The 26,549-nt window shown below is 47.5% G+C and overlaps 2 protein-coding genes and 1 non-coding gene across 4 annotated transcripts in view; all 3 read left to right on the plus strand.

Annotated features, from left to right (window-relative positions):
• The window catches only part of LRRTM4 (leucine rich repeat transmembrane neuronal 4), a 659,418-nt gene that overhangs the window by 448,297 nt on the left and 184,572 nt on the right, over nucleotides 1-26,549 (plus strand). The gene's annotated exons all lie outside the window — the stretch shown is intronic.
• Nucleotides 3,764-3,835, plus strand: TRNAT-GGU (transfer RNA threonine (anticodon GGU)). Its single transcript has one exon. It is a non-coding gene; the product is annotated as a tRNA-Thr (tRNA).
• Nucleotides 20,439-26,549, plus strand: part of LOC132580640 (volume-regulated anion channel subunit LRRC8A-like) — an 86,813-nt gene continuing 80,702 nt past the window's right edge. The window contains exon 1 of the mRNA XM_060251613.1: nucleotides 20,439-22,631. Within this exon, the coding sequence (XP_060107596.1) occupies nucleotides 20,450-22,631 (2,182 nt within the window). The 5' untranslated portion in view covers nucleotides 20,439-20,449. The remainder of the gene's footprint in view (nucleotides 22,632-26,549) is intronic.

Genomic DNA, 26,549 nt, shown 5'->3' on the forward strand with positions numbered 1-26,549 from the left:
TACGAAAGGGCACAGCAACTGAGGTACTTCAAAGCTATGACTGGCTTTCCTGGAAAGGGATGTTGTGACGGCAAAGTGACATGAAAAGTGGTTACCAGAGTGTGTCTGTCTGTCTGTCTGGAGATCTGGGTCCATACACAGACCCTAGGAGAGCCAGTTTGGTGTAGTGGTTAAGTGTTAAGGTTCTTATCTGGGAGAACCGGGTTTGATTCCCCACTCCTCCACTTGCACCTGCTAGCATGGACTTGGGTCAGTCATAGCTCTGGCAGAGGTTGTCCTTGAAAGGGCAGCTGCTGTGAGAGCCCTCTCCAGCCCCACCCACCTCACAGGGTGTTTGTTGTGGGGGAGGAAGGTAAAGGAGATTGTGAGCTGCTCTGAGACTCTTCGGATTGGAGGGTGGGATATAAATCCAATATCTTCCTCTTTAATCCTCTTAACAATGAAGAAGATATTGGATTTATATCCCTTCCTATACTCTGAATCTCGGTCTCAGAGCGGTCACAATCTCCTTTACCTCCCCCCCACACACACACATACACAACAGACACCTTGTAAGGTAGGTGGGGCTGAGAGAGCGCTTACAGCAGCTGGCCTTTCAAAGACAACTTCTATGAGAGCTCTGGCTGACCAAAGGCCATTCCAACATCTGCAAGTGGAGGAGTGGAGAATCAAACCCGGTTCTCCCAGACGAGAGTCCGCGCACTTAACCTCTACGCCTAACTGGCTCTCATTGTGGGGTAGATGAAGCTAAGAGCTTGAGGGGTCACAGTTATCCAGTGAGCTTCAAGGCTAAGTGGGGATGTCCACCCCAGTCTCCCAGATCCTCCTGCAGCACTCTAACCACTGTACTTGTTCTCCTTTCTCTTCTTCCCATCACTGGAGCCTGTTATCCAGTCCTGAGGGTGTGACATCCACACGTGGAGCTGTCTTATATGGAATCAGGTCACCTGTCCATCAAGGTCCGTCTTGTCCACCCGATTGGCCATGGCTCTCACAAGACTCAGGAAAGGGTCTTTTGCACCACTTACTACTTTATCCTTTTACCTGGTGATGTCTGGGATCAAACGTGGCACATTCTGCATGCAGCCTCACAGCATGGCTCAGTGGCAGAGTATCCGTTCGACATGCAGAGGGTCCCGGCTTCAATCCCCGGCATCTCCAGTTATAAGGGTAAGATAGTAGGTCATGTGAAAGATCTCTGCCTGAGACCCTGGAGAGCTGCTTCCAGTCTGAGCAGACAATACTGGCTTTGATGGCCTTATGGCCTGATTAATTATAAGACAATTTCATGTGTAAAGCAGTGGCCTTTCCACTGCGACAAGAGCTGGATACCCCCTCTCCCCCCAACAACAGAAGGTGGGAATAGCAGCAGGTTCTGTAGACCACACCCCGTTCTTAAGAGGATACTATAAAGCTTCCCATTTTTCTGCTTTCCTAGAAGCAGCCATTAACAGCGCATTCCAGTGCACCAGTCTTATACCTGGCTGTGTTTCCAGTTTCTTTATCTTGGGCGATTAGGAGCAGGAACTAGACTCCTCAAACATTTCCGGCTGCTCTTAATCATATTTGCATTTGTATTGTGCTTTTCATGTACACGGCACGCCACGTGTATCATCTTGGTAATCCTTAGAATGGCCTTGCGAGGCTTGTCTTAGGCCACCGAATGAATTTAGGCCTTTCAGATTGCTACACCGTCTTATGTATTGTCTGGGGATACCCCATCAGGGATAAGAAGATTCTCTCTTTCTGTCTGTGGTCTGCAACCAGACTTGCAGGAGAGCTGCTGCAAAGATGAGACAAAAGTCGGTGGGATGAGTCTCTGCCTGTCATTCTCCAAAGCAAATTCTTCAGCCAGTTCAACTGTCACAGTTTTCCCTGCACCTCTCTTTCCAGCAGGGGCAATCGTGGGACCTGCTCTGGGCCTGAGCCTCTATTTAAAAAAATTCATAAGGAAGCTTTCATTGATTTGCTGGCTGGTGGCTTTTCCCTTGTATGTCCTGGTCGTCATGGGGATGTGGGAAACAGGATGGCGGTGAATTCTTTTGGAAATTGTCTATGCCGGGCTTATCCTAGTAGGACTTGGTAACTTAAGGGAAGCCAGTTTCCCTTCCCAGCCTTTTTCCTTAGTCTTGGAGATCCTTGTTGCCTGAAAACTGTTTTTTGCCCCCCATAAAAAGGGAGTTAGCAAGGCAGAATTCTTTCTGAAATGTCTGTCTCTGTCTTTGTCTCTCTCTTGTAATGGACATGAATGAGGGATGAGCAGTCTCTTTCCCACCCTCTTCCCTTTTTCTTACCCTTTTGGGGTTGAAGAGTTTCTTGTGCCAGAACAAAGAGGCTTTGTATGCCTTTTTAGGATTTCCAGGTGATGAGAAGTACCATGTGGGTGAGTTCCGAGAGAAGCTCCTAGACAAGATTTCAGCTTTTCTGCCCATCGCGTTTTAGCAAAGAGGGACACAGTTGAGTGTTTGAAGTCAGGTGAAGGTTGGGGCATCGTGCATTTGAATGTTTGCCATGGGTGTTGAAAAGGCAAGATTTCACGGGGCGGCATTGGGGGGGAAGACTAGCTGCTTGTCTTTGAGATAAGATCTATGAAATATTAAAGACAGTCAAAAGTTAGTTGATGGCATGTCGAAATTGCAGAGGCATTGAAAGACTGGAAATTGCAGTCTTGTTAGCTACTCTTTCTGAACAATGCAACTTCTGTTTGCTGGTGCCACTTTTCTTTTAAGCAGGGAACTTATCTTGTTCTCTGCAGGATTTGCATGTGTGTCTAGAAGTCTAAAAAGCCCCCAATAGTGCTTCAAATCATGAGCGCTGTCCTCTTAGGATTGAGTCTGGTCAGTTTCCTCCTCCTGCATCCAGAGCTTTTGTCTCTTAGTTTCTAGTACTTTATGGGCACTAGAAAGAGAAACTTGAAAATCTGTGAGCAGTACTTGTCAAAGCCTCTGAGGAAAATGAGTAGCATTTCCAACTGTCTCCTAGGCTACCCGGTAACAACAGCTTGTGCACTGCTCCCTCGCATCTGCTTTACAGATTCTTAGTGCATCTCCAGTCGCTACATTGGTACTCTTCCATACCAGGCACCTACCTTTTAACCCCAGCCTACTACATGGGAGTCAGTGAGGTTGGTTCCCTTTGGAAAGGGGAAAGCCCAAGTGGAAGGGGGTGCTGTTTGCTTTATTTACAGGCAGAGAGACCAAGGCATTCTTGCAAGTCAGCCGAATCACTACTCTGCATCAGATCCCCAGCGAAGACATATCCTGTCACTAGGCAATTCCAACAGAGTCTTTCTTCCAGCACCGCAGCTGTGCTTTCTTTTCACATGGGGCATACCTGCCCTTCCCTCCAGCTAAGTTGGACGTTCACCTCTTCCAACCCTGGATAGGCACTTGAAGCAAGCCATTTCCTTATACCCAGAACTAGAGTTACCAGCTCTGGGTTGGGAAATATTGGAGGTTTTGGAGGGCAGGGTTGAGGAGGGACATTATGTCGAGTCCCTCTTCAGTTATCTGGTTTCCTTCTGTGTTCCTTTGATGTAGATTGTGGAATGCGTGAGTAAAAATGCTTAGCCTGTTGCAGAAACTAAACTTAACCAGCTAGCCTCCCAGGCCCTGGGAACCTGGGGAGGGACGGTGGCTCAGTGGTAGAGCATCTGCTTGGTAAGCAGAAGGTCCCAGGTTCAATCCCTGGCATCTCCAACTAAAAAAGGTCCAGGCAAGTAGGTGTGAAACACCTCAGCTTGAGACCCTGGAGAGCCATGAATGGGGCTGTGGCTCAGTGGTAGAGCATCTGCTTGGTAAGCAGAAGGTCCCAGGTTCAATCCCTGGCATCTCCAAAAAAGGGTCCAGGCAAACAGGTGTGAAAAAACTCAGCTTGAGACCCTGGAGAGCCACTGCCAGTCTGAGTAGACAATACTGACTTCAATGGACCCATGGTCTGATTCAGTATAAGGCAGCTTCATATATATGTTCATATGTTCAACCTAAGGTTGTTCCTCCCTTCCTGGGATGCTTTGTATAATGCTTGGTAGAGAATGTGTGAGTGTGAGCTGTGGACACTAAATTTGAACTGTCTTCGCACTCTAAGATTAGGCGCGCTTCTAACAGCCTTTGCAAGGGTATATAACCTGAACCATTGCTGTTGTGCTCTACTTTCAACACTGCTGGGCGAGTCAGTGTTTATGTATCCGACCGTACAATATATGCTTATCTAATAACGTGGAGAGTTAGCTTTATTGAAGGAACAGTGGGAACTTGACACATCAATGGTGTGTAATGGCAGAGTTCACTTTCCAAAGTAGCTTTTTTTTTCTTCTCCTGGTGAACTGATCTGTCACCTGGAGATTAATTGTAAGAGTGGGAGATCTCCGGCATGAGCTGGAGGATCATACATAGGCACAACCAAAAGGTTATAGTGACAAATAACTGATCTGTTGACAAAAATACAGTGTCATGGACCAATAATAACAATAGTAACAAAGAGACCAAGTCCCTTGATGAAGTTCAATCAGAAGAGTGTCAGTTTCCTGTTCCCGAAGAGGAATCAACAGGCTGTGTTCCAGTAGATGCTGAAGCATTCAATCCTCACATGTAGAATAACACATAGGAACTCCCTGGACAGGTCGTCAACTGCTACTACACCTGTTTCAGATCTTTATCAACATGGGGTATTCCACAATATTTGCTATAATTTATTTGTTAATTTACAGCCTGCCCTTTCCCGAAATGGGCTCATAAATGGGCTCAATAATGAATATTACCGTTCTTAAACACAATTCGTAGGGACCTGAAGTCTCCAAAAACATTCTCTCAATTATGACTCATGTTCCCAAATGGCTCAAAGTGGCCGTTTGGTCAGTAGATTAGTTATGTGTCACTATAACCTTTTGGTTGTGTCTATGTATGTATCTCTGAAGTGTCTTCTCTCAAATTATATGACCTGCAGGCTGGCAACCTTATGCCAAAGTTCATTGCATTATCTATACTGGTTAAGACACATTACCTTTCCTTGGATGATGTACAATAGGCTAATCTGTGCTATAGACCAGGAGTGGCCAACAGTAGCCCTCCAGATGTTTTTTGCCTACAACTCCCATTGGCCATGCTGGCTGGGGCTGATGGGAGTTGTAGGCAAAAAACATCTGGGAAGCTACCGTTGGCCACCCCTGCTATAGACTAATCAGAGGCCAAGCTGGCCACATTTTTTATTGCAAATGTTTGTCTTTGTTTCTTCTTCCATCTTTCTCACCATCTCCCCGCCTAGATCTTAAAAAAAGACAAACGCAAAAAAGACACTGGGCTTCTGACCTGGGGTTTGTTCTGCAACTTCATTCTATGTACTGACCCATATCCTCAAGATGAGCTTACTAAATCTCTGCTCTAGAAAATTTTGTTTGTATCAAAGGTGCTGCTTGACTCTCCTTCCCACCACTCTGCTACTAGAGACTAACATGGCTACCTGCCTGAAACTATACTAGACCCACATTAACTAATACTGTTATTTATTTATTTGTTTATTTATTTATTATTTAAGAGCCCCGTGGCGCAGAGTGGTAAACTGCAATACTGCAGTCAGAGCCCTCTGCTCACGACCTGAGTTCGATCCCAGCGGAAGCTGGTTCAGGTAGCCGGCTTGAGGTTGACTCAGCCTTCCATCCTTCTGAGATCGGTAGAATGAATACCCAGCTTGCTGGGGGGGAAGCATAGATGACCGGGGAAGGCAATGGCAAACCATCCCGTAACAAAAAGTCTGCTGTGAAAATGTTGTGAAAGCAACATCACCCCAGAGTCGAAAACGACTGGTGCTTGCACAGGGGACTACATTTATTTATTATTTATTACTTTAGATTTCTATCCCGCCCTCTTCGCAAGCGGACTCAGGGGGGCTAACAGTCAGTTCAGACATCTATAATTATATACAATTTAAAACCAATAAAATACAATTAAAACATTTTATACAGCTGTACATCTTCGATATAGGCGGGATCTTTCTTTCTGATAGTGATCCTATAATGATTGTAACTCCTCAGCGGTGTTGGGTGGCAGTCCTCTCCTGGTTTAGGTGTTGAAGGCCTGTCATTCAGTTTTGCAGGCCCTGCGGAATTGAGAAAGATCCTGCAGGGCCTTTTTGGTCTCTGGGAGGGTATTCCACATTTCTGGTGCTACCACCGGGAAGGCTGTAGCCCGTATGGAACACAACCTGGCCTCCTTTGGTCCAGGGATGGACAATAAGTTTTGTGTCCCTGAACGCAGTGCTTTCTGGGGAACATGCAGAGAAAGGCGGTCCTGTAGATAGGCAAGCCCCCGACCAAAAAGGGCTTTAAAGGTCAATACCAACACCTTGAAGCCGACTCAGAACACAATAGGCAGCCAGTGTAGCTCTTTCAGCATTGGCCGAATGTGCTTCCATCTACATCAAGTTAGATTCAGGTGGGTGACCATGTGGGTCTGAAGCAATAAAACAAAATTTGTGTCCAGTGGCACCTTTAAGACTTCAAGGTTTAATTCTGGATATAAGCTTTTTTGCACACCCAGAGTTAAACTTCGTTGGTCTCAGGTGCTTCTGGACTTCAATTTTGTTCTCATACACTTTGTGTTAACTAATTTGTAGTAACTGCTACCTTGGATTTTACACTCGTTTGCTAATGCACATCAGTAAAAGTTCATTTCAGGCCTAGGAGCAATTTCATCCCCTTTTAATTTCCCTGCTTGTGTGTACCATAAGGGGGTAAGTCATACATATTCAGTGTTTCCAAGTACTTATTTTTTTCTCTGAAAGATCCTGATCTCTCTCCTCTTCAGCACATATGCTCATTATGCAAAGGTTTGCAGATTTTCTTCCCCCACGGATTCCATGCACCACATGAGAATTCTCTGTAGCTAGTCGCGGAAGTACAGTTGAACCTCACTGAGGAAAAAGGAGGCTGGGAAAAGTGGCCTGAGAAGCAGCCTGCAAATCACCTGAGCGGTGGTGCCACTTCTGTTGACATTTCTGGTGGGCAGGTGTGATTGTCAGTTCTGGCTGACGTCTCGGCTAGCTGCCTGGAAGCACACTGCCCTCCTCTATCCCAGAGTTTGCTCACTTTTTCCAGGTTGGCTACACTCATGGCGTTTCCTCCCTCCCCCCATTTCCTCTCAAACAAAAAGCCTAAAGATGCTGATGTCCTTCTGTAGCTGTGTCTCTCCCCACTCATTCTTTCCCCATCATTCCTCTTGGTCTTTATGAGTTCAAGCCAGCAGAAATACTCCCTGTCTTCCTCTTATCACTGCGCATCTAGCAAAATGGTGTCACGCAAGCCACGCAGCGCTTCTGTGCACGGCGAGGAAGGAGCCGTGCTTGATTCCTCCCCCCTAACCAACAATCTCTTTAAGATGCTCTCATGATCTGAAACCATGCTGCTAGGATTCATCCTCCCTGACGATCTACGTAACAGCATTTCTCGGACCCCTGTATTTAGCAGCCATTGGCAAAGTAGTTCTAAAAGCAAAGTAGTTATTTTTAAAGCAGATCTTGAGTGCCCTTTCATTTCTGTCTATAAATACTTCCATGAAGACGTTAGTGACAGGCACTGGAACCAGCCTGGTTAAGAAGAAGCTTTAGTTACACCCAAGGCCAATGGGACGGAGATGCAGATTCCGTGGAAAGTGGCTTGGCGTCTCTCTCTCTCTCTCTCTGCGTCTGTCTGTGTCTCTTATGCGTTTGATTTTCGTCAAGGCACAAAAGACAGCTGAACTGTGCAGGCAAGTAAAAACCTTTTGGCATGATCACCCGCAGCATACTGGCAAGCCTCTGTACAATCAATTCTTGCATATCATGTTCTGGTGACTGTTATGCATGGTCTCAATAGGTATAACTGGGAAGGGCAAATCAGAGAGAGCCTATGCAGCTATTTGTCACTTTCAGAAATTAGTGACGGTCAGGCAATACCGGCTCGAGTGCCCATGGCACCCTAGGCAGACTACCAGCCTGCCGCCCCCCTCCACAGCACCCCCGCCTCCCCCCCCCGCAGCGCCACACCCCCTGCACCTCCTCCTCCCTCCCTTCTCCACCCCAGGTGTATTTCAAAACCCGGAAAGGCGGTTGAGCCGTGCTCCCGGGCGATCTAAAGGCTGACTGGTGAGTAAAACAGCACAGCACTCACCATCTTTGAGTGCCGTGGCAGGCCGGCAGCAGCGAAAGAACCACATGAGAGAAGCCATTTTGGATCAGGCCAATGGCCCATCCAGTCCAACACTTTGTCACATAAGAAGAGAAGATAGAAGATATTGGATTTATATCCCGCCCTCCACTCCGAAGAGTCTCAGAGCGGCTCACAATCTCCTTTACCTTCCCCCCCCACAACAGTCACCCTGTGAGGTGGGTGGGGCTGGAGAGGCCTCTCACAGCAGCTGCCCTTTCAAGGACAACCTCTGCCAGAGCTATGGCTGACCCAAGGCCATGCCAGCAGGTGCAATTGGAGGAGTGGGGAATCAAACCTGGTTCTCCCAGATAAAAAGAGTCCGCACACTTAACCACTATACCAAACCGGCTCTCCAGAACATAAGAGAAGCCATGTTGGGTCAGGCCAATGGCCCCTCCAGTCCAACACTCTGCGTCACATAAGAACATAAGAGAAGCCATGTTGGGTGAGGCCAGTGGCCCATCCAGTCCAACACTTTGTCACATAAGAACATAAGAGAAGCCATGTTGGATCAGGCCAATGGCCCATCCAGTCCAACCCTCTGTGTCACACAGTGGCCAGTATATGTGTGTGTGTGTGTATACACACACACACATATACATATACATACTGTGGCTAATAGCCACTGATGGATCTCTGCTCCATATTTTTATCCAATCCCCTCTTGAAGCTGGCTATGCTTGTAGCCGCCGCCACCTCCTGTGGCAGTGAGTTCCACATGTTAATCACCCTTTGGGTGAAGGATTTCCTTTTATCCTGAAAGGACGCTGCTGCTGCTCCCTCTTCCCATGGGGGAGCCCTTCTGGGCTTTGAAATACACCTGGGGTGGGGAAGGGAGGAAGGTGGATGCTGAGGAGATAGCAAACCAGGCGTTTGCCAAGGTGGGGGGGAGGTTGAATTCAGTGCACTTGCCTTTCCGGCACCCTAGGCAACCACCTAGTTTGTCTAGTGGGTGAGCCGGCCCTGAAGACAGGATTCCCTGTGCTTAGGCCCGCATAGCATCTCTGGCAGTGGACGGCCAGCTGCTTATGGGAGGGTCTTAAGCAGGGCATGGCCAGTGGCGATAGCATGTTGCTTCTACCTGACCGCTTCCCAATCGGAGAGATGATTATTGCGGTTGAAAGGAACAGAACTGGATAGCTCAGGCTAGCCCGATCCCATCAAATCTCAGAAGCTAAACAAGGTCAGTCCGGGCTAGTTTTTGGATGGGAGGAAGTCCAGGGAGGCTGCACGGAGACAGGCAGTGACACACCACCTCTGGATATCTCTTACCTCGAAAACCCTACATAAGTCAACTGTGACGTAACAGCACTTTCCACCACACCGCACCTCTATGAATTTGTCCAATCCTTTTTTTTTTAAAGGAAAAAAAGAAATGACCTAATTAAATGGCCGTCACATCAAGTAAGTTGCACAGCTGTCGTGCTGGAGGCTAGCAGAGGTCTGCCTGCTGTATCCAAATAATATCCAATAGATGACTTTGATGTTTGCGCAGGCATTTTCTGCATTACGGTTGCATTATGAGCTTTCCTGGAGGAAGTCTGGCATTTCCCCAAGAAAACTGTAATGCCGTTTCTGAGCAGTTGATCCTAATTCCCCCCCCCCCCCCCCCCCCCAAACCTCTGTTTGATGCAGTTCTTCATAAGAAAGCGGACTAGGCATTCCAGGCTGTAAACTTGAATCTAGATTCCTTTTCTCCCCTTCCAAGTGGTTATTGGACATTGCGTTCCCCAGGGTTAGCTGTGTGTTGTAGAGCCATTTAGAAGAGGGCTTGCCCTGGGTGCCGATGGGGGGGGGGGTGACGGCGCCAAATTGGGTTCTATTCTATGGGTCCATACAATAGAATGGGTCCATAAAGGGGCATAATTTTTTGATTCCCCCCCTCAAAAACCATGTAGATCCGGTCCTGCTACAGGGTTACCGTAAGTTGACTGCAACCTGACAACAAAACAGAAAGGTCTCTGTGTCTCTTATTTGTGTATTGCTAGTTCATCACTTCTGTTCAGTTTCAGCCCATCTGCTCTTTTTGACGAAATTTTATCTTGAGTCTCCCGGGATCATTGTGTGAGACACTTCCCAGAGCATTTGTAAGTGGCATCCATGGTGGTGTTAATTAGAAACGAGAGGGAAGGAATTCCTGTTACGCTGGAATGTGAGATATTGATACGTCTCTTGAGCTTTGCTTGCTAAATGTTCCTGACACAGCTTTAAGAAGGATCTGGGCATATGGGGGGAAATGATTCACTGCTATTTAGTCAGTCATAACTCTATCAGAGCTGTTCTCTCAGGAGCCGTTTCTGTCAGAGCTCTCTCAGCCCCCACCTACCTCACAGAGTGTCTGTTGTGGGGAGGGGAAGGGAAAATATATTGTAGGCCTCTTTAAGACTCCTTCAGGCAGTGAAAGGCAGAATATAAATCCAATCTCCTCCTCTCCTCCTACTCTTCAGTTCATTGGTGCTAATTGTGCTGGTTTCCAGACTTTTCTTTGAAATGACATACCCAAAATATCTCAGTCAGGAGACTGCACCGCCTGTCTAACAGGGCTGCAAAAATACTGGGCATCTGATCACCCAGGAGCCTCATAGTTGAGCTGTACAGCTTAAGCACTTTTGGTACCCTTCTTTCCATTCCTTAACCAAATAGTTCCACTATGGGGCCGTCCATGGAGCCCTGCATAACACAGCTTTTATACATGGGTATTTTACTTGAACATAACTGTTAGATACAAAGAGGTGGATGTGTTTCAGAGATAGCTGTCACCAGGGCTTTTTTTGTAGCAGGAACTCCTTTGCATATTAGGCCACACACCCTTGATGTAGCCAATCTTCTTGGACCTTACAGTAGGCCCTGTAGTAAGAGCCCTGTAAGGAATTCTAGCAGGACCTCCTTTGCCTATTAGGCCACACCCCCCTGATGCAGCCAATCCTCCTGGAGCTCTCAGTAGGCCCTGTACGAAGAGCCCTGTAAGGAATTCTAGCAGGACCTCCTTTGCATATTAGGCCACACACCCCTGATGCAGCCAATCCTCCTGGAGCTCTCAGTAGGCCCTGTACGAAGAGCCCTGTAAGGAATTCTAGCAGGACCTCCTTTGCATATTAGGCCACACACCCCTGATGTAGCCAATCCTCCTGGATCTTACAGTAGGCCCTGTAAGCTCTTGGAGGATTGGCTATATCAGGGGGTGTGGCCTAATAGGCAAAGGAGTTCCTTCTACAAAAAAAAGCCTTGGCTGTCGCCTTTGAGCCGGGATCTGACCCTTTCTCCTTTTGTGTAGTTTGAAGCAAAAAGCTGCATATGAAATCCAGGTGCTGATGTGAAATGCACTTGTGTGTGTCCTTGTATGTATCCTCAGTGCTTGTGTATAGGATAATTTGTGAGAAGTAGCTCTTAGGAAGCAAAGAATCTGTCTGACCTCGAGGAATCCTTCCTACGGCTATGCTTCATCTCCATCAGCTACTTAATTAGAGTGGGAATCTGTCACTGTTCCTGGTTTGCAAAGCTTAGTAGAATTCTCCTCTTAATTCAGCCTAGCCTACCTTACAGGGTTGTTGAGAGGATAAAATGGAGGAGAGGAGAAGCTGCTTTGAGTTTGCATTAAGCAGAAGGGTGGAGTATAAATGTAAAAAATAAGTAAATGTTGGTCTGTTGTGTCCCAATATATGTCATACTGCGAGTATTTACTCTAGCCCCAATTTTTTTGTTGTTGTTGTCCCGGGGAAGGAAGGGGGCAGGAGAACAGGTTTTGCTCTCTAGCCAGGTGCTAATCTTTAGTGTGCAGTTCATGCTTCCTGGGTGCATTCATGTTTGCCTCATTGTGCCACAGCTCCACTCCCCGGTGTTTTGTTCACTTTGAATTTTTAGTGTTGCTTTACAAAGTCTTTGCCATTCTTCCTAGCTGCTTATGTATATTAGAAAGTGAAGTGTCCTGTCTAGTTTTTTTCCCCTACAGAGTAATTAATTAAGACTCTGAACTTCCTGAAGCACAAAAACAAACCTTTTTTTTGGAACTCTGTGAGGATACATCTTTCCCAATCTGATAGAAATTTTCTTTATCACAATATGTAACAGACTGGCTGAGTGGAAACTCTTCCAGCCAAGCACCTGGGAAGAAGCACTGATCGATTTTTAGATCCCTCTTTCCATTTTCTAAATTACCCATAAGAGAGAACTTTTGATGCTAGCAGCGATTTACACATTTATCTGCTTCCCAACTGGTGTGTCCTTCTTTCCCTTGGTTCCTTCTGCCAGATATTCCTGAAGGCCTTGTTTCTGTAAGCACCCAGAGAAACGCACAGCTCCTCTGCCTTTGTATAGAGCAGGAATGCGAACTCATTTGTTATGAGGGCTGGATCTGACGTAAATGAGACCTTGTTGGGCTGGGCACCTATTTAAGATTATGTAGAAGAAGATGATGATGATTTTGAATTTATATCCTGCCCTATACTCTGAATCGCAGAGCGGTCACAATCTCCTCTACCTTCCCCCTCACAACAAACACCCTGTGAGGTAGGTGGGACTGAGAGAGCTCTGACAGTAGCTGCCTTTTCAAGGACAGCTTCTATGAAAGCTATGGCTGACCCAAGGCCATCTCAGCAGGTGCAAGTGGTTCTCCCAGATAAGAGTCCGCGCACTTAACCACTACACCAAACTGGCTCTTGAAGTTTATAAAGTTTATAAGGAACACAGACAAACACAACTAAAGGGGTTTAAATCCCCCCCCCCCCTTGAAATAAGCTTAGAACATTAGCACTCATTGGTCTTAAAGGTGCTTTCTTTGTATTTCTCCCATGGGGTCCTGGGAACTGGGTCTTTCCTTCCTTCTTTCCCTAGGGGACCAATAGAAGAAAGAGAGGCTTGGCTCAGTAGCTCTGCCGTGCAATTGAGCAGGACCGGATCTACATGTTTTTTGAGGGGGGGGGGCAAAATTAAAAAATGGCACCCCCTTATGGGCCATTCTATCTTATGGTCCCATAGAATACAACGGACTCCATACCCAATTTGGTGCCCCCCCTCCGTCGGCGCCCAGGGCAAGCACCCCCATCTGCCCCCCCCACCAGATCCAGCCCTGCAAAGCAAGCTCTCCCTCCCCCCCTTTCTTCCCAAAGGAGGAACTTCAACCAATGGAGAAAATAGTGGCTTCGCTCTGTAGCTCCTGTGCATTTGAGCAAGCCTTGCAGAGCAAGCTGTGATGCAGAAGGAAGCAAGAGAAAAGGAGAAGGAAGCAGACAAGATCCAGTTGTTTGGAGGCCCTGATAGGAGCCCTCTGGAGGCCTGATTCGGCCCCTGAGCTGCATGTTTGACATCCCTGGTATAGAGCATCTTGTGAGCCAGGAGGAGTTCCTTTGAGGCCTGCTTTTGCTTGTGTTCCGTGAGCCATTTTCTCTCCTCCTTTCCAGCCTGAGCATGTTCTTTGCTATTTGGTTGATGATTCTCATTAGGGATTTGGTTGATGATTCCCATTAGGGATTTGGTTGATGACTTTCATTAGGGATGTACTTTGAGAGCATATGCTGCAACGAGAAATACTGGAATGATTGGTGGGGGAGATAGCCTTTGATCTCTTGAATGTAGAGTAGAAGAGGAGGAGTTGAGTTTTATACCCTGCTTTTCTCTACATTTGAGGAGTCTCCGTGGCTTACCATCACCTTCCCTTCCTCTCCCTCCAGCAGGCACCTTGTGAGGTAGGTGGGGCTAAAAGAGTTATGAGAGAACTGTGACTGACCCAAGGGTCACCCAGCAGGCTTCTTGTGGAGGAATAGGGAATCAAAACCTGGTTCTCCAGATTAGAGGCTGCCGCTCCTCACCACTACACCAAGTTGGTCCTTGGTGTTGTAGAAAGACTTCTGCCTTTCCTTTCTGCCTCCAAAGAGCACAGGGCTATACTTGCAAAAGTCTAATTTTATCCCGGTCACGGCCTTGTAAGGTAGGTTAGGAGGAAGGGGAGATGGGGACACAGAGTCACCATATCATGTCTGACTGAGAACTGGAACCCCAAACCTGGCAACCCCAATCCAATTTGCTATCCAGTGCTCCATACGGATAAAATATGGCCTGATTCAGGAGGCACCAACCTGTTTGAGTCTATGGGTATCTTTGAAATTAATTTTATTTGTTTATTTATTATTATTATTAATTTTGTCAACTTTTCTCATAAAACGAATCAAGTAGTAGATTAGGAGAAGATTTTAATTTTCAATACCATCGGCAATCAATATGTAAATACTTAAAAGCAGCATTGTGACAGAGCTCCTATAAAATAATCTGTGTAAAAGCCAGAGTTTACAAGCCATAAAAAAGCCAAACCACCAGAGTAAAAGCAAAATAAAGAGCCTGCTGCTTAGGAAGCCATGATTTAGAGACACTGTTAAAAAGGAACCTTTAGGACTGATGGTAGAAGTCCAGCAGAAAAATCCTTGTATGTTTTTCCCCTTAGGCAAATGACCCTGCTAAGTGGAGCTCTGTGGTACATTGCATCTATCGCAGGCATCTCCAACATGGTTTCCCAGGGTACCACAGAGCTTGCCCAGCACCTTTCATGGCACTCACCAAGTGTTATAAAAATGGGTGGGACTGGATGGGGCTTTTCCTCAGCGCATTGTCTGATTGGCTGTGCAGATCTTTCAAAGTGTTGGTTTGGCATCGACTTCTCCCACAGCAAAAGGATTCTCATTGCATGACTGAGGGTAAGCCATGTGTATGCAAGAAAATATATTTAAAAAAATAGTTTCATTTTTAAAAGGCATCCTGTCAAGCAGCGCTTCTGCCTGATATATTAAAGTGTGATGGCCTCACATTTTGTGGTTGCACCCAGTGTTCCCTCTAAGCTGCAGAGTCTTGTGAGCAAAAATTCTACTTTGTGAGCTACTGGCATTCAAGTTGTGAGCTACTACGTAAATTAGTGCTCTCTGGCGTCATCCTTCCTGAGCGAAGACAAAAATGTGTGAGCTGGAGGCTAAAAATCTGCGAGCTAGCTCACGCTCACTCAGCTTAGAGGGAACTCTGGTTGTGCTCCCTGCTCTGTGTTAGGATACCAAAGGTGCCTGCATGCTCAAAAAGGTTTACCCACATATTGTCATAAAGCTCCCTGACTGACCTGGGGACAGTCACACAATAAGCTACTTTGCAGGATGGTTGGGAAGATAAAATGAAGACGAGAGGGCCATGCACACTTCGTGGAACTCTTTGATGATGAAGAAGATGACGATGACGACGATGACAATGATATCGGATTTATATCCTACCCAATACTCTGAATCTCAGAGCGGTCACAATGTCCTTTACCATTCCCCCCCCCCCCACAACAGACACCCTGTGAGGTGGGTGGGGCTGAGAGAGCTGCCCTTTCAAGGAAGAAGAAGAAGATATTGGATTTATATCCCACCCTCCACTCTGAAGAGTCTCAGAGCAGCTCACAATCTCTTTTACCTTCCTCCCCCACAACAGGCACCCTGTGAGGTGGGTGGGGCTGGAGAGGGCTCTCCCAGAAGCTGCCCTTTCAAGGACAACCTCTACTAGAGCTATGGCTGACCCAAGGCCATTCCAGCAGCTGCAAGTGGAGGAGTGGGGACTCAAACCCGGTTCTCCCAGATAAGAGTCCGCACACTTCACCACTACACCAGACTGGCTACACCAGACTTTGGCGAGAAGGCAGGACAAAAAGGTACTAGACCGGGGGTCATCTTCAGCCTTTTTAGCTGTGGGCATCTTTGGAATTCTGACCGTGTGGTGGCCACAGCTGCAAAATGGCTGCCACAATATGGCTGTGCAGGAGGTGGAGCCAGCCATGAAATGGCTTCTGCAGCTTACCTTCGATCACATAGCATAGAATAGATCTTTGTGCTGTGGTGGCAGCTGCTGCCAAAGCAACATTTCTAAAAATCTACGTAGCCAAACGGAAGCCTTGCTGAAGCAAAGCCCCACCTGATCCCTCCCACTTCCTAAAAACAAGTGGTCAGTGCCCTGGTGCCCATAGGCTGCCACACGGGGGACCCCTGTACTAGATAAGTCAACCACAGAGAAAGCTGTGCTCTTCAAGAATTTTATAAGCAGGGGGTCTCCTAAACTGTAGCTCTGGCTTGGGGTGAATTATCCCTGAAGGATGGCTCTGTTGACTGCAGATGCACAATCACTCACGTTATTAGATGCACAACCTCCAAAGGGCATGTCTTTTAAAGACGTAGAGAAGATTTGGGTTTTAACTGCAAAGCAGTAGTTCAGAGTATGCTCAAAACTAAACTGAGTTAAGGGCTCTTGAGTGTTCAGGTGGAGGGATTGTGAATACTGGGACAGGGAGAGGGTGGGCAACCGGCCTCCAGCTAGACTTGTGGTGGGCATTTAATAAACCAGGGGTAGCCAAACTGTGGCTCGGGAGCCACATGTGGCTCTTTCGCACATATTGTGCAGCTCTCAAAGCCCCCACTGCTCCATTGGCCAGCTTGGAGAAAGCATTTGTCTCTTTAAATCACTTGTCCAAGCCAAGCCAGTTGGCAGCTTGGAGAATACATTTAAAGTTAAAGTTGCTTTCTTTCTTCCTCTCTCCCCCCCCCATCCATTTGATTTCCTCCCTCCCTGCCTCTCTTCCTTCCTGTCTTGAGGCTCTCAAATATCTGATGTTCATGTCCTGCAGCTCTCAGACAACTGATGCTCATGTCTTGTGGCTCTCAGACATCTGGCATTTATTCTGTGGCTCTTATGTTAAGCAAGTTTGGCCTGTAATAAACTGTACAAAAGTTCCTGGTCTCTCCTCCACCTGAGGTGGATCGGTCATGGATAAGCCCTGCATTTCTGAAGTCGGCATGTGGAATCGCTGTTGTGTGTTGTGAGGCTCTGCCGCTGAGAAGTGCAGCTTCTGTTTTTCTCATGTGGATCCGTTTTGAATCCCCACGGAGAAGCCTTCTGCCAGGTGGAAGGGGCCTTAGAGAAATTTTTTTCACTTGATTTTAATCTCTCTCATCTTTGCCTCCTCTTGCTGAGCTAATGGAAATAAAAGGAAATAAACAGCTAATGCTTTGGAGTCACGTAACTGCAGTCACCACACAGAGGTCTGAGTCACTTTATCCCCATGTCCTATTATACTGGAAACTAGCGTGACAGAAGAGGAAGGAATTTTAGAGTTTTGCTTCTGGCTGTTCTTCCTTGTGCTCAACTTTCCCCTGCGTCTAACAAAGTGAGTCTGTATTTTCAGTGGAGGATTGCACGTTATTCACTGTTGCAGCCAATGAACCGTGGAATAAATTTCCCATCTATTTGACTGTAAGGCAAGGAGTAGCTGCTAGAACTCATGCAAGCAGCTGCAAGTTTTGCCAGATTACCACATCTCCAGATCAGCTGGTTTTCCCTCTTTGTGTTCCGTTTTGCAAGGCATCAGGTGAACTCCCCAGCCCTGAGTAGAATTCTGCTGTGAGTGTGCCATTTAGGGGCCAGCAAAGTGACCCTCGGGAGAGTCTGATGGATATCTGTCAAGGCTAGAGGACGCACAACTCCATGTAAGCCTCCAAGCAACTTCTTGGGTTAATTGCTGTAAACAGTTTCAGGTGAAGGTTTGTGAAAGCTATGCGTCCGCACCCATGCGGTATGGTGTCTGTTGCCAAGTACTGCAGCTGCGGTGGAATATTGAATGTGTGTGTAGGCCTGGAAGCCATGGTTAACTTCTGACATCCCCGGCTTGGGGGCTTGGACATTCAGAGTGGTAGCTTGCTATTGCCCGCCTCTGCATCCCAGCCTTGGTATTCCTTGGAGGTCTCTCATCCAAGTACTTGTCAGGGTTGGCCCTGTTTAGCTTCTGAGATCCAATAAAATTGGGCTTGTCTGGGCTATCTGGGTTAGAGCAGTCTCAATGGAATTATGATAGCTGGATCTAATTTTTTAAATTTTCTTTCCTTTAAAAAAAAAACAGAAAAAAGAAGGGACAGAGCTCTTAAAAACCAGCGACGAAATAAGATTTTTTTAAAAAGATATATATAAAGACAAAAATATAACAACAGTGATGGAGGATTGATTGATTAATTTATTTAATCAAACTTATATCCCGCCCTTCCCTAAAGGTCTCAGAGCTGCTCACAACAGTTAAAACAAACATAAAATTTTAAAACCGGATATACAGTAAAATCATTTCCAGACATTTTACAATCGTTATGTCCGAGATGTATATTGATATTCTGATTATTTCATTGTTTTTAGTTTCAGTTCAGTGAGATTGCCGGTGCTGTGGAACAGCAGCCACCTCCCCCTAACCGATGAAAGCAAGTTTAAACAATTCGGTCTTACACTCCCTGCGGAACTGTGGCAGGTCTTGCTGGGCCCTGATGTTTTTGGGGAAGGAATTCCACAGTGCTGGAACGCTCTGGCTCTGGTGATAGATAATTGAGCTTCTTTCAGTCCGGCGATCTTAAGATGATTTTGGAATCCTGAACATAGTACTCTCTGGAGTACGTATACATAATTTTTTATAAACGGTTTCCAGTTCTCTAGGAAGAGTTCATCTTAATTGCCATCTGTATACCACACATTCAAATGTTGATGGAGTTCGTAGGTTCTCAGTCCACTGATCTACCAGAAGTGGGCTTTTGCCTTTCTGGCATTGTAGTATGAATCTTTTAGTCGTGTTAAGGGCCAGGAGGGTCCATTTTCAGTGACCATCACTTAGTCTCCAGGAGATAGGCAGATGGTTTAACACTACGTAGGAATCCTCAAAGCCAAAGTGAACATTCTAATACAAAATTAGTATGAGTATTAACTCCTATAGTTGGATCTCATTTTGCAGGCTTATGCCTCCAGGTGGCTGGGGAATAACACAGAGATGCTGCTGTGAACAGAGAGCCAGTTTGGTGCAGTGGTGAAGTGTGCAGACTCTTATCTGGGAGAACTGGGTCTGATTCCCCACTCCTCCACATGCACCTGCTGATGTGACCTTGAGTCAGTCACAAGTCCTCACAGAACTATTCCTCTCGAGCAGTTTCTGTCAGAGCTCTCAAGATGTTTCTGTCAGACACCTCACAAGGTGTCTGTTGTAGGGAAGGGAAAGGAGATTGTAAACCGCTCTGAGACTCCTTCAAGTAGTCAAGGGCAGGATATAAATCCAACTTCCTCCTCCACCACCACCTTCAGATTTTAGTAGCCATTCAGGACCAGAAGTCCCTAATTCCAGCTCCTTCTAACCTTAAATGTGTGTAAAGAGCCGTCAAGTCATGGCCGACTTATGGTGATCCCCTGCCTATGGGTTTTCAAGGCAAGAGATGAACAGATGTGGCTTGCCATTACCTGGCTTTGCACAGCAGTCCTGGACTTCCTGTTGTTGTTGTTTGACTCTTTGCGTCCCCACGGACAAAGTCACGCCAGGCCCTCCTGTCTTCCACCATCTTCCGGAGTCTGCTCAAATTCGTGTTTGTGACATCAGTAACGCTGTCCAGCCATCTCCTCTTTCGCCGTCCCTTTCTTCTTTTGCCTTGTCTTTCCCAGCATCAGGGTCTTCTCCAGGGAGTGCTCCCTTCTCGTTTGGTGGCCAAAGTATTTGAGTTTCAGCTAGACTTCGTAGGTGGTCTCTTATCCAGCTATTGACCCTGGCCATCCCCAGTTAGCTTCTGAATTCTGAACATAGCGGGGCTAGTTTGGGCGATCCAGATCAGGACCTTCACAAACCTCATTTCCCTTTTTCCTCTCCCGTGAATTCTTCTTTGCCCCCCCCCCCCAAAAAAAACGGGATTCTAGTTGGGTTCTTTGGCATTTCCTCCTCTTCAGATCTGGCTAACTTGCACAACCGATTCACTTAAAGTGGTAATGGTTGGGTAGCCTAACCCTTACATCTGTTTACTTGATATTAAGTCCCACTTGGCTCAGGTGAGAGTCATGCAGGATCGTCGCCTCAGAGTAGAATTCTAGAGCCTTTCTCTCCAGACTGGTGCACAAGTTGTTGGAAACTGCTCTGGGCAGCTGAAGGTGGAAAGTAAAGAGTGCTAAGTGAGAGTAGAACTGAGGGGCAGAACTGGGCAAGTGGGAGGGAGAAACACGCCCCTGGTTTAAGAATAATCTCTCAGATTAGTGGACGTTTTAGGAAACTTCTGTTGCGTTCTTTTATCTCAGTTGGAGTTGGATTCATGGTTATTCCCCACCCCACCTCTTTGGTTTATCAGCTAGCAACACGCTTAGTCTTACTGTATTTCTGGCTTTCCTGTAGTTGTCCAAAAAGGAAAGCAAGCTGGTAACATTTTGCTTCTGTGCTTCTTTTTTTCTCCCTCCTCACTCCACCCCCCCTGGACCTTTTTCAGGTGAGCCATGATTCCAGTCACAGAACTACGTTATTTTGCCGACACCCAGCCAGCGTACCGCATCCTGAAGCCATGGTGGGACGTCTTTACGGATTACATCTCTATAGTGATGCTGATGATTGCAGTCTTTGGAGGGACGCTGCAGGTCACCCAGGACAAAATGATTTGCTTGCCTTGCAAATGGGTTACCAAAGATGCTTGCAACGACTCTTCCAGAGACTGGACACCTGCGAGCCCAGATTCAAGTTACTATAATTCTTCTGTAGTGCCACCTCCAGTCGCTGGGCCAACAGGGATCAAATATGACCTCGACAGGCATCAGTATAACTATGTGGATGCCGTGTGCTATGAAAATCGCCTTCACTGGTTTGCCAAGTACTTCCCTTACCTGGTGCTTCTCCACACTCTTATCTTTTTGGCTTGCAGCAACTTCTGGTTCAAGTTTCCAAGGACCAGCTCCAAACTGGAGCATTTTGTCTCCATCCTGCTAAAGTGCTTTGATTCGCCTTGGACTACAAGGGCTCTGTCCGAGACTGTGGTGGAGGAGAGCGATCCCAAGCCGGCCTTTGGGAAAATGAACGGTTCCATGGACAAGAAATCCTCCACAGTCAGCGAGGACGTGGAAGCCACAGCTCCGATGCTGCAGAGGACGAAATCTCGGATCGAGCAGGGGATTGTGGACCGGACGGAGAACGGGGTTTTGGACAAGAAAGAGGGCGAGCAGGCCAAAGCCCTGTTTGAGAAGGTCAAAAAGTTCCGCACGCATGTGGAAGAAGGAGACATAGTTTACCGCCTCTACATGAGGCAAACCATCATAAAGGTGATAAAATTCATTCTCATCATTTGCTACACCGTCTATTATGTCAATAGCATCACCTTCGACGTCAACTGCAAAGTGGACATCGAGAGCCTGACTGGTTACCGCATGTACCGTTGCGCTCACCCTCTGGCTACTCTCTTCAAGATCCTGGCTTCTTTCTACATCAGCCTGGTGATCTTCTACGGTCTGATTTGCATGTACACACTCTGGTGGATGCTCCGGCGGTCCCTCAAGAAGTACTCCTTCGAGTCCATCCGAGAAGAGAGCAGCTACAGCGACATCCCGGATGTCAAAAACGACTTCGCTTTCATGCTGCATCTCATCGACCAATATGACCCCCTCTATTCCAAGCGCTTTGCTGTCTTCCTCTCAGAAGTCAGTGAGAACAAGTTAAGGCAGCTGAACCTCAACAACGAATGGACCTTGGAAAAACTGCGCCAAAGGATCACCAAGAACTCCCAGGACAAGCTGGAGCTCCATCTCTTTATGCTCAGCGGCATCCCAGACACCGTCTTTGACCTCATCGAGCTGGAAGTCTTAAAGCTGGAGCTGATTCCCGACGTCACCATCCCGCCTAGCATCGCCCAGCTCACCAGCCTCAAGGAATTGTGGCTGTACCACACGGCGGCCAAAATTGAGGCCCCAGCCCTTGCCTTCTTAAGGGAGAACTTAAAATCCTTGCACATCAAATTCACAGACATCAAGGAGATACCACTGTGGATCTATAGCTTAAAGACTTTAGAGGAGCTCCATCTGACGGGCAACCTGAGCGCGGAAAACAACCGCTATATCGTCATCGACGGCCTTCGAGAACTGAAGAGGCTCAAGGTGCTGCGGCTGAAGAGCAACCTGACCAAGCTGCCCCAGGTGGTGACGGACGTGGGCGTGCACCTTCAGAAGCTCTCCATCAACAACGAGGGCACCAAGCTCATTGTCCTCAACAGCCTCAAGAAGATGGTCAACCTGACTGAGCTGGAGCTCATCCGCTGCGACTTGGAACGCATCCCTCACTCCATCTTCAGCCTCCACAACCTCCAAGAGATCGACCTCAAGGACAATAACCTCAAGACCATCGAAGAGATCATCAGTTTCCAGCACTTGCACCGTCTCACTTGCCTTAAGCTGTGGTACAACCATATCGCCTACATCCCCATGCAGATCGGCAACCTCACCAACCTGGAGCGCCTTTACCTGAACCGCAACAAGATCGAGAAGATTCCCACCCAGCTCTTCTATTGCCGGAAGCTTCGATACCTGGATCTCAGCCACAATCTCTTGACTTCCATACCTGCGGACATCGGGCTGCTGCAGAACCTGCAAAATCTAGCTGTGACGGCCAACAGGGTAAGTAGAGAGAAGGGAGACGTGGGTAAGGCACCTTCATGCGTGGGAAGAAGGTATCCTTGGGTGTGTCTGCTTCATGGATGGCTTTTCCCCACATGGTGCCTAAAGAAGAAGATAAATAGATGAAATGGTATATGGGAATGGGGAAGGTGTTGTAAAAGTTCATCACTGGCTGTTTCATACATTTGCTTATTATTATTATTATTTAAATTGCCTCATCCCGGCCAATGCTGGGCTCTAGGCAATGTACAACAAAAGGTACACATAAAATCAATAAAACCAGTAATTTAAAACAGTTGCAACCCAATGAACCTACTTCGTTGGAGAGCCAGTTTGGTGTAGTGGTTAAGTGCTTGGACTCTTATCTGGGAGAACCGGGTTTGATTCCCCACTCCTCCACTTGCACCTGCTAGCATGGCCTTGGGTGAGCCATAGCTCTGGCAGAGGTTGTCCTTGAAAGGGCAGCTGCTGGGAGAGCCCTCTCCAGCCCCACCCACCTCACAGGGTGTCTGTTGTGGGGGAGGAAGGTAAAGGAGATTGTGAGCCGCTCTGAGACTCTTTGGAGTGGAGGGCGGGATATAAATCCAATGTCTTCATCTACCTCACAGGGTGTCTGTTGTGGGGGAGGAAGGGAAAGGAGATTGTGAGCCGCTCTGAGACTCTTCGGAGTGGAGGGCGGGATATAAATCCAATGTCTTCATCTACCTCACAGGGTGTCTGTTGTGGGGGAGGAAGGGAAAGGAGATTGTGAGCCGCTCTGAGACTCTTCGGAGTGGAGGGCGGGATATAAATCCAATATCTCCATCTATCTCACAGGGTGTCTGTTGTGGGGGAGGAAGGTAAAGGAGATTGTGAGCCGCTCTGAGACTCTTCGGAGTGGAGGGCGGGATATAAATCCAATGTCTTCATCTACCTCACAGGGTGTCTGTTGTGGGGGAGGAAGGTAAAGGAGACTGTGAGCCGCTCTGAGACTCTTCGGAGTGGAGGGCGGGATATAAATCCAATATCTTCATCTTCTTCTTCTTCATCATCTTCATCTTCTACTTTATAGTGTGCTGTAATAAGGTATCATATTAAAAAGCAGTCTCCTAAACCAGGGGTGTCAAACTCATTTGTTATGAGGGCTGGATCTGACATAAGTGTTGGGCTGGATCATGTCAGACCAGGCCATGGGTGTATCTATTTAAGATTAGGTAGCAGAGATATAAACTATGTAAAGGACACAGACAAACACAATTAATTTTTAAAAAGAAACTTAAAACATGCTTAAAGCATTAGCACTCAGTCTTAAAGGTGCTTTCTTTGTATTTCTCCCATGGGATCCAGGGAACTGGGCAAAGGAAGCTCTTTCCTTCCTTCCCCAGGGGATCAGGAGGGAAGGAGCCTCAGCCAGTAGAAGGAAGAGAGAAGATGTTAATCACCCAAAGGGTGATTAACATGTGGAATTCACTGCCACAGGAGGTGGTGGCGGCCACAAGCATGGCCACCTTCAGGAGGGGTTTAGATAAAAATATGGAGCAGAGGTCCATCAGTGGTTATTAGCCACAGTATGTGTGTATATATATATTTATATATCAAAAATTATATATATATATATAAAAAATTTTTGGCCACTGTGTGACACAGAGTGTTGGACTGGAGGGGCCATTGGCCTGATCCAACATGGCTTCTCTTATGTTCTTATGTGACACAGAGTGTTGGACTGGATGGGCCATTGGCCTGATCCAACATGGCTTCTCTTATGTTCTTATGTGACACAGAGTGTTGGACTGGATGGGCCATTGGCCTGGTCCAACATGGCTTCTCTTATGTTCAGAAGGAAGCAAAAGAGAGGGAGAAGGGAACAGATGACAACCAGTTGCTTAGGGGCCTGATAGGAGCCCTCTGGGGGCCTGATTTGGCCCCTGGGCTGCATATTTGACACCCCTGTCCTAAACTCTGTAGCGGCTGCCAGTTTTCAGACTGTCATCGGCAGCCACACCTAGAGATTCTTCTCCTGCAGGCTTAGTTTCCCTTGTGGTGATGTAGCACCTCACTTTTTTCTAGCAGCAGATGGAAATCCTTGTTCTTTTGGGCATCAGCTGCTGTTGGCTGTCTTTCTGTAGTAACCAGCAGGAGGCCGGAGCAGCGAGCCAGAGAAAACAAGAGAGAGAAGGGATTTCCTGTTCCCTTTGGCAAAATACTGTGCTGGATTATGAGGATGAATGTGGGGACAGTGTTGGTTGTTTCCTTCCTTTCCCTGAGCTCAATACACTAAGAGGTCTAGAATGGGGATCTCCAGCAGTTTTGGAACTGGCGGCCCTTGGTGCTTTCCTGCATGGTGCCTCAGAAAGAGGGTAAATGCACAAACCAGCCATACGTTATCAGAATTTTTATTAGGAGGGAAGGAATCATTCCAACGGATAAAAGTTCCAAAACGCTGTCATCCTGGCTATAACTTTTTGTTGGAAGGGATAAATGCAATGATGGAATGGTGGGGATATAGGTAAGGGTAGGTAAGGGTGAACAGGTTTCTGGAAACAATAGCTGGTGTTCTCAGATTGTTATGCCACTCAGTTTTGTATTCTGGTTGCCCCTTGAGTTGTACAAGTCATGACCAATGTTCCTTCTAATCTGAGTTAGTGTGAGCTAGCTCACAATTTTTTTAGAAAAAAAAGAAGATATTGGATTTATATCCCACCCTATACTCTGCATCTCAGAGTCGCAGAGCGGTCACAATCTCCTTTACCTCCCCCCACAACAGACACTCTATGAGGTAGGTGGGGCTGAGAGAGCTTTTACAGCAGCTGCCCTTTCAAGGACAACCTCTGCCAGAGGTATGGCTGACCCAAGGCCATTCCAGCAGCTGCAAGTGGAGGAGTGGGGGAATCAAACCCGGTTCTCCCAGATAAGAGTCCGCACACTTCACCACTACTCCAAACTGGCTCTCCGGCTCACACCTTTTTGTCTTAGCTCAGGAAGAATGGCCCCAGAAAAAACTACCATAAGATGCACTTTTTCCTCCAAAAAAAGTGGGGGGGAAAGTGTGTGCTTCTTATGGAGTGAAGGTACCTTCCTGGGGGGGTGGGGGGGCGATCCGCTGCCTCCACCTCCGATCCCGGCGCTTCCCCCGCGCCTGCCTGCCTGGCTCCAGCTTCTTCCAGCAAGCGCTGGGATCGCTCCACGCTGCCCCCTTTGCGAGCGCCGGCTGTGGAGAGGGCAGCGTGCTTCCTCCGTGCCTGTCTTCCTGGCTCCAGCTCTGATGCTTACAGCAAGCGCCGAGATCGGAAGGCAGAGGGAGCGATCTTGGCGCTTGCTGTAAGCGTCAGAGCTGGAGCCAGGCAGACAGGCACGGAGGAAGCACGCTGCCCCCTCTGCAGCTGGCGCTCGCGAAGCACTGGGTTTGCGGTGGGGGCAGTGTGGAGCGATCCCAGCGCTTGCTGGAAGAAGCTGGAGCCAGGCAGGCAGGCGCGGGGGAAGCGTCGGGATCGGAGGCGGAGGCAGCGGATCGCCCCCCAGGAGGAAGGTGCGTCCTATGGTCCGGAGCGCCTTATGGGTAATTGATGCAGTAGCGCACAACTTTAATGCCAGTAGCTCACCAAGTAGAATTTTTGCTCAGAAGACTCCACAGCTTAGAGCAGGGGTAGGGAACGTTGGCTCTCCATATGTTTGCCTACAACTCCCATCAGCCCCAGCCAGCATGGCCAATGGCTAGGGCTGATGGGAGTTGTAGGCAAAAAACATCTGGAGAGCAAACGTTCCCTTGGCTTAGAGGAAGTATCAGTCGTGACCCATAAATTCATGAGCTGTTGCATCTGGTGCTGAACGCAGAATTTCCAGTTGAGTCTTGTCAGCTTCAGGTCTCATTTTGTAAGCTTGTTCCTTAATTATTGGACGAAGAAAATGGGGAATTCTCCAATGAATATATGGGGGGAGCACCTTTGGGGGGGACATTACAGTTGCT

This window comes from Heteronotia binoei, chromosome 12 (genome assembly GCF_032191835.1).
Source record: "Heteronotia binoei isolate CCM8104 ecotype False Entrance Well chromosome 12, APGP_CSIRO_Hbin_v1, whole genome shotgun sequence".
Lineage (NCBI taxonomy): Eukaryota > Metazoa > Chordata > Lepidosauria > Squamata > Gekkonidae > Heteronotia > Heteronotia binoei.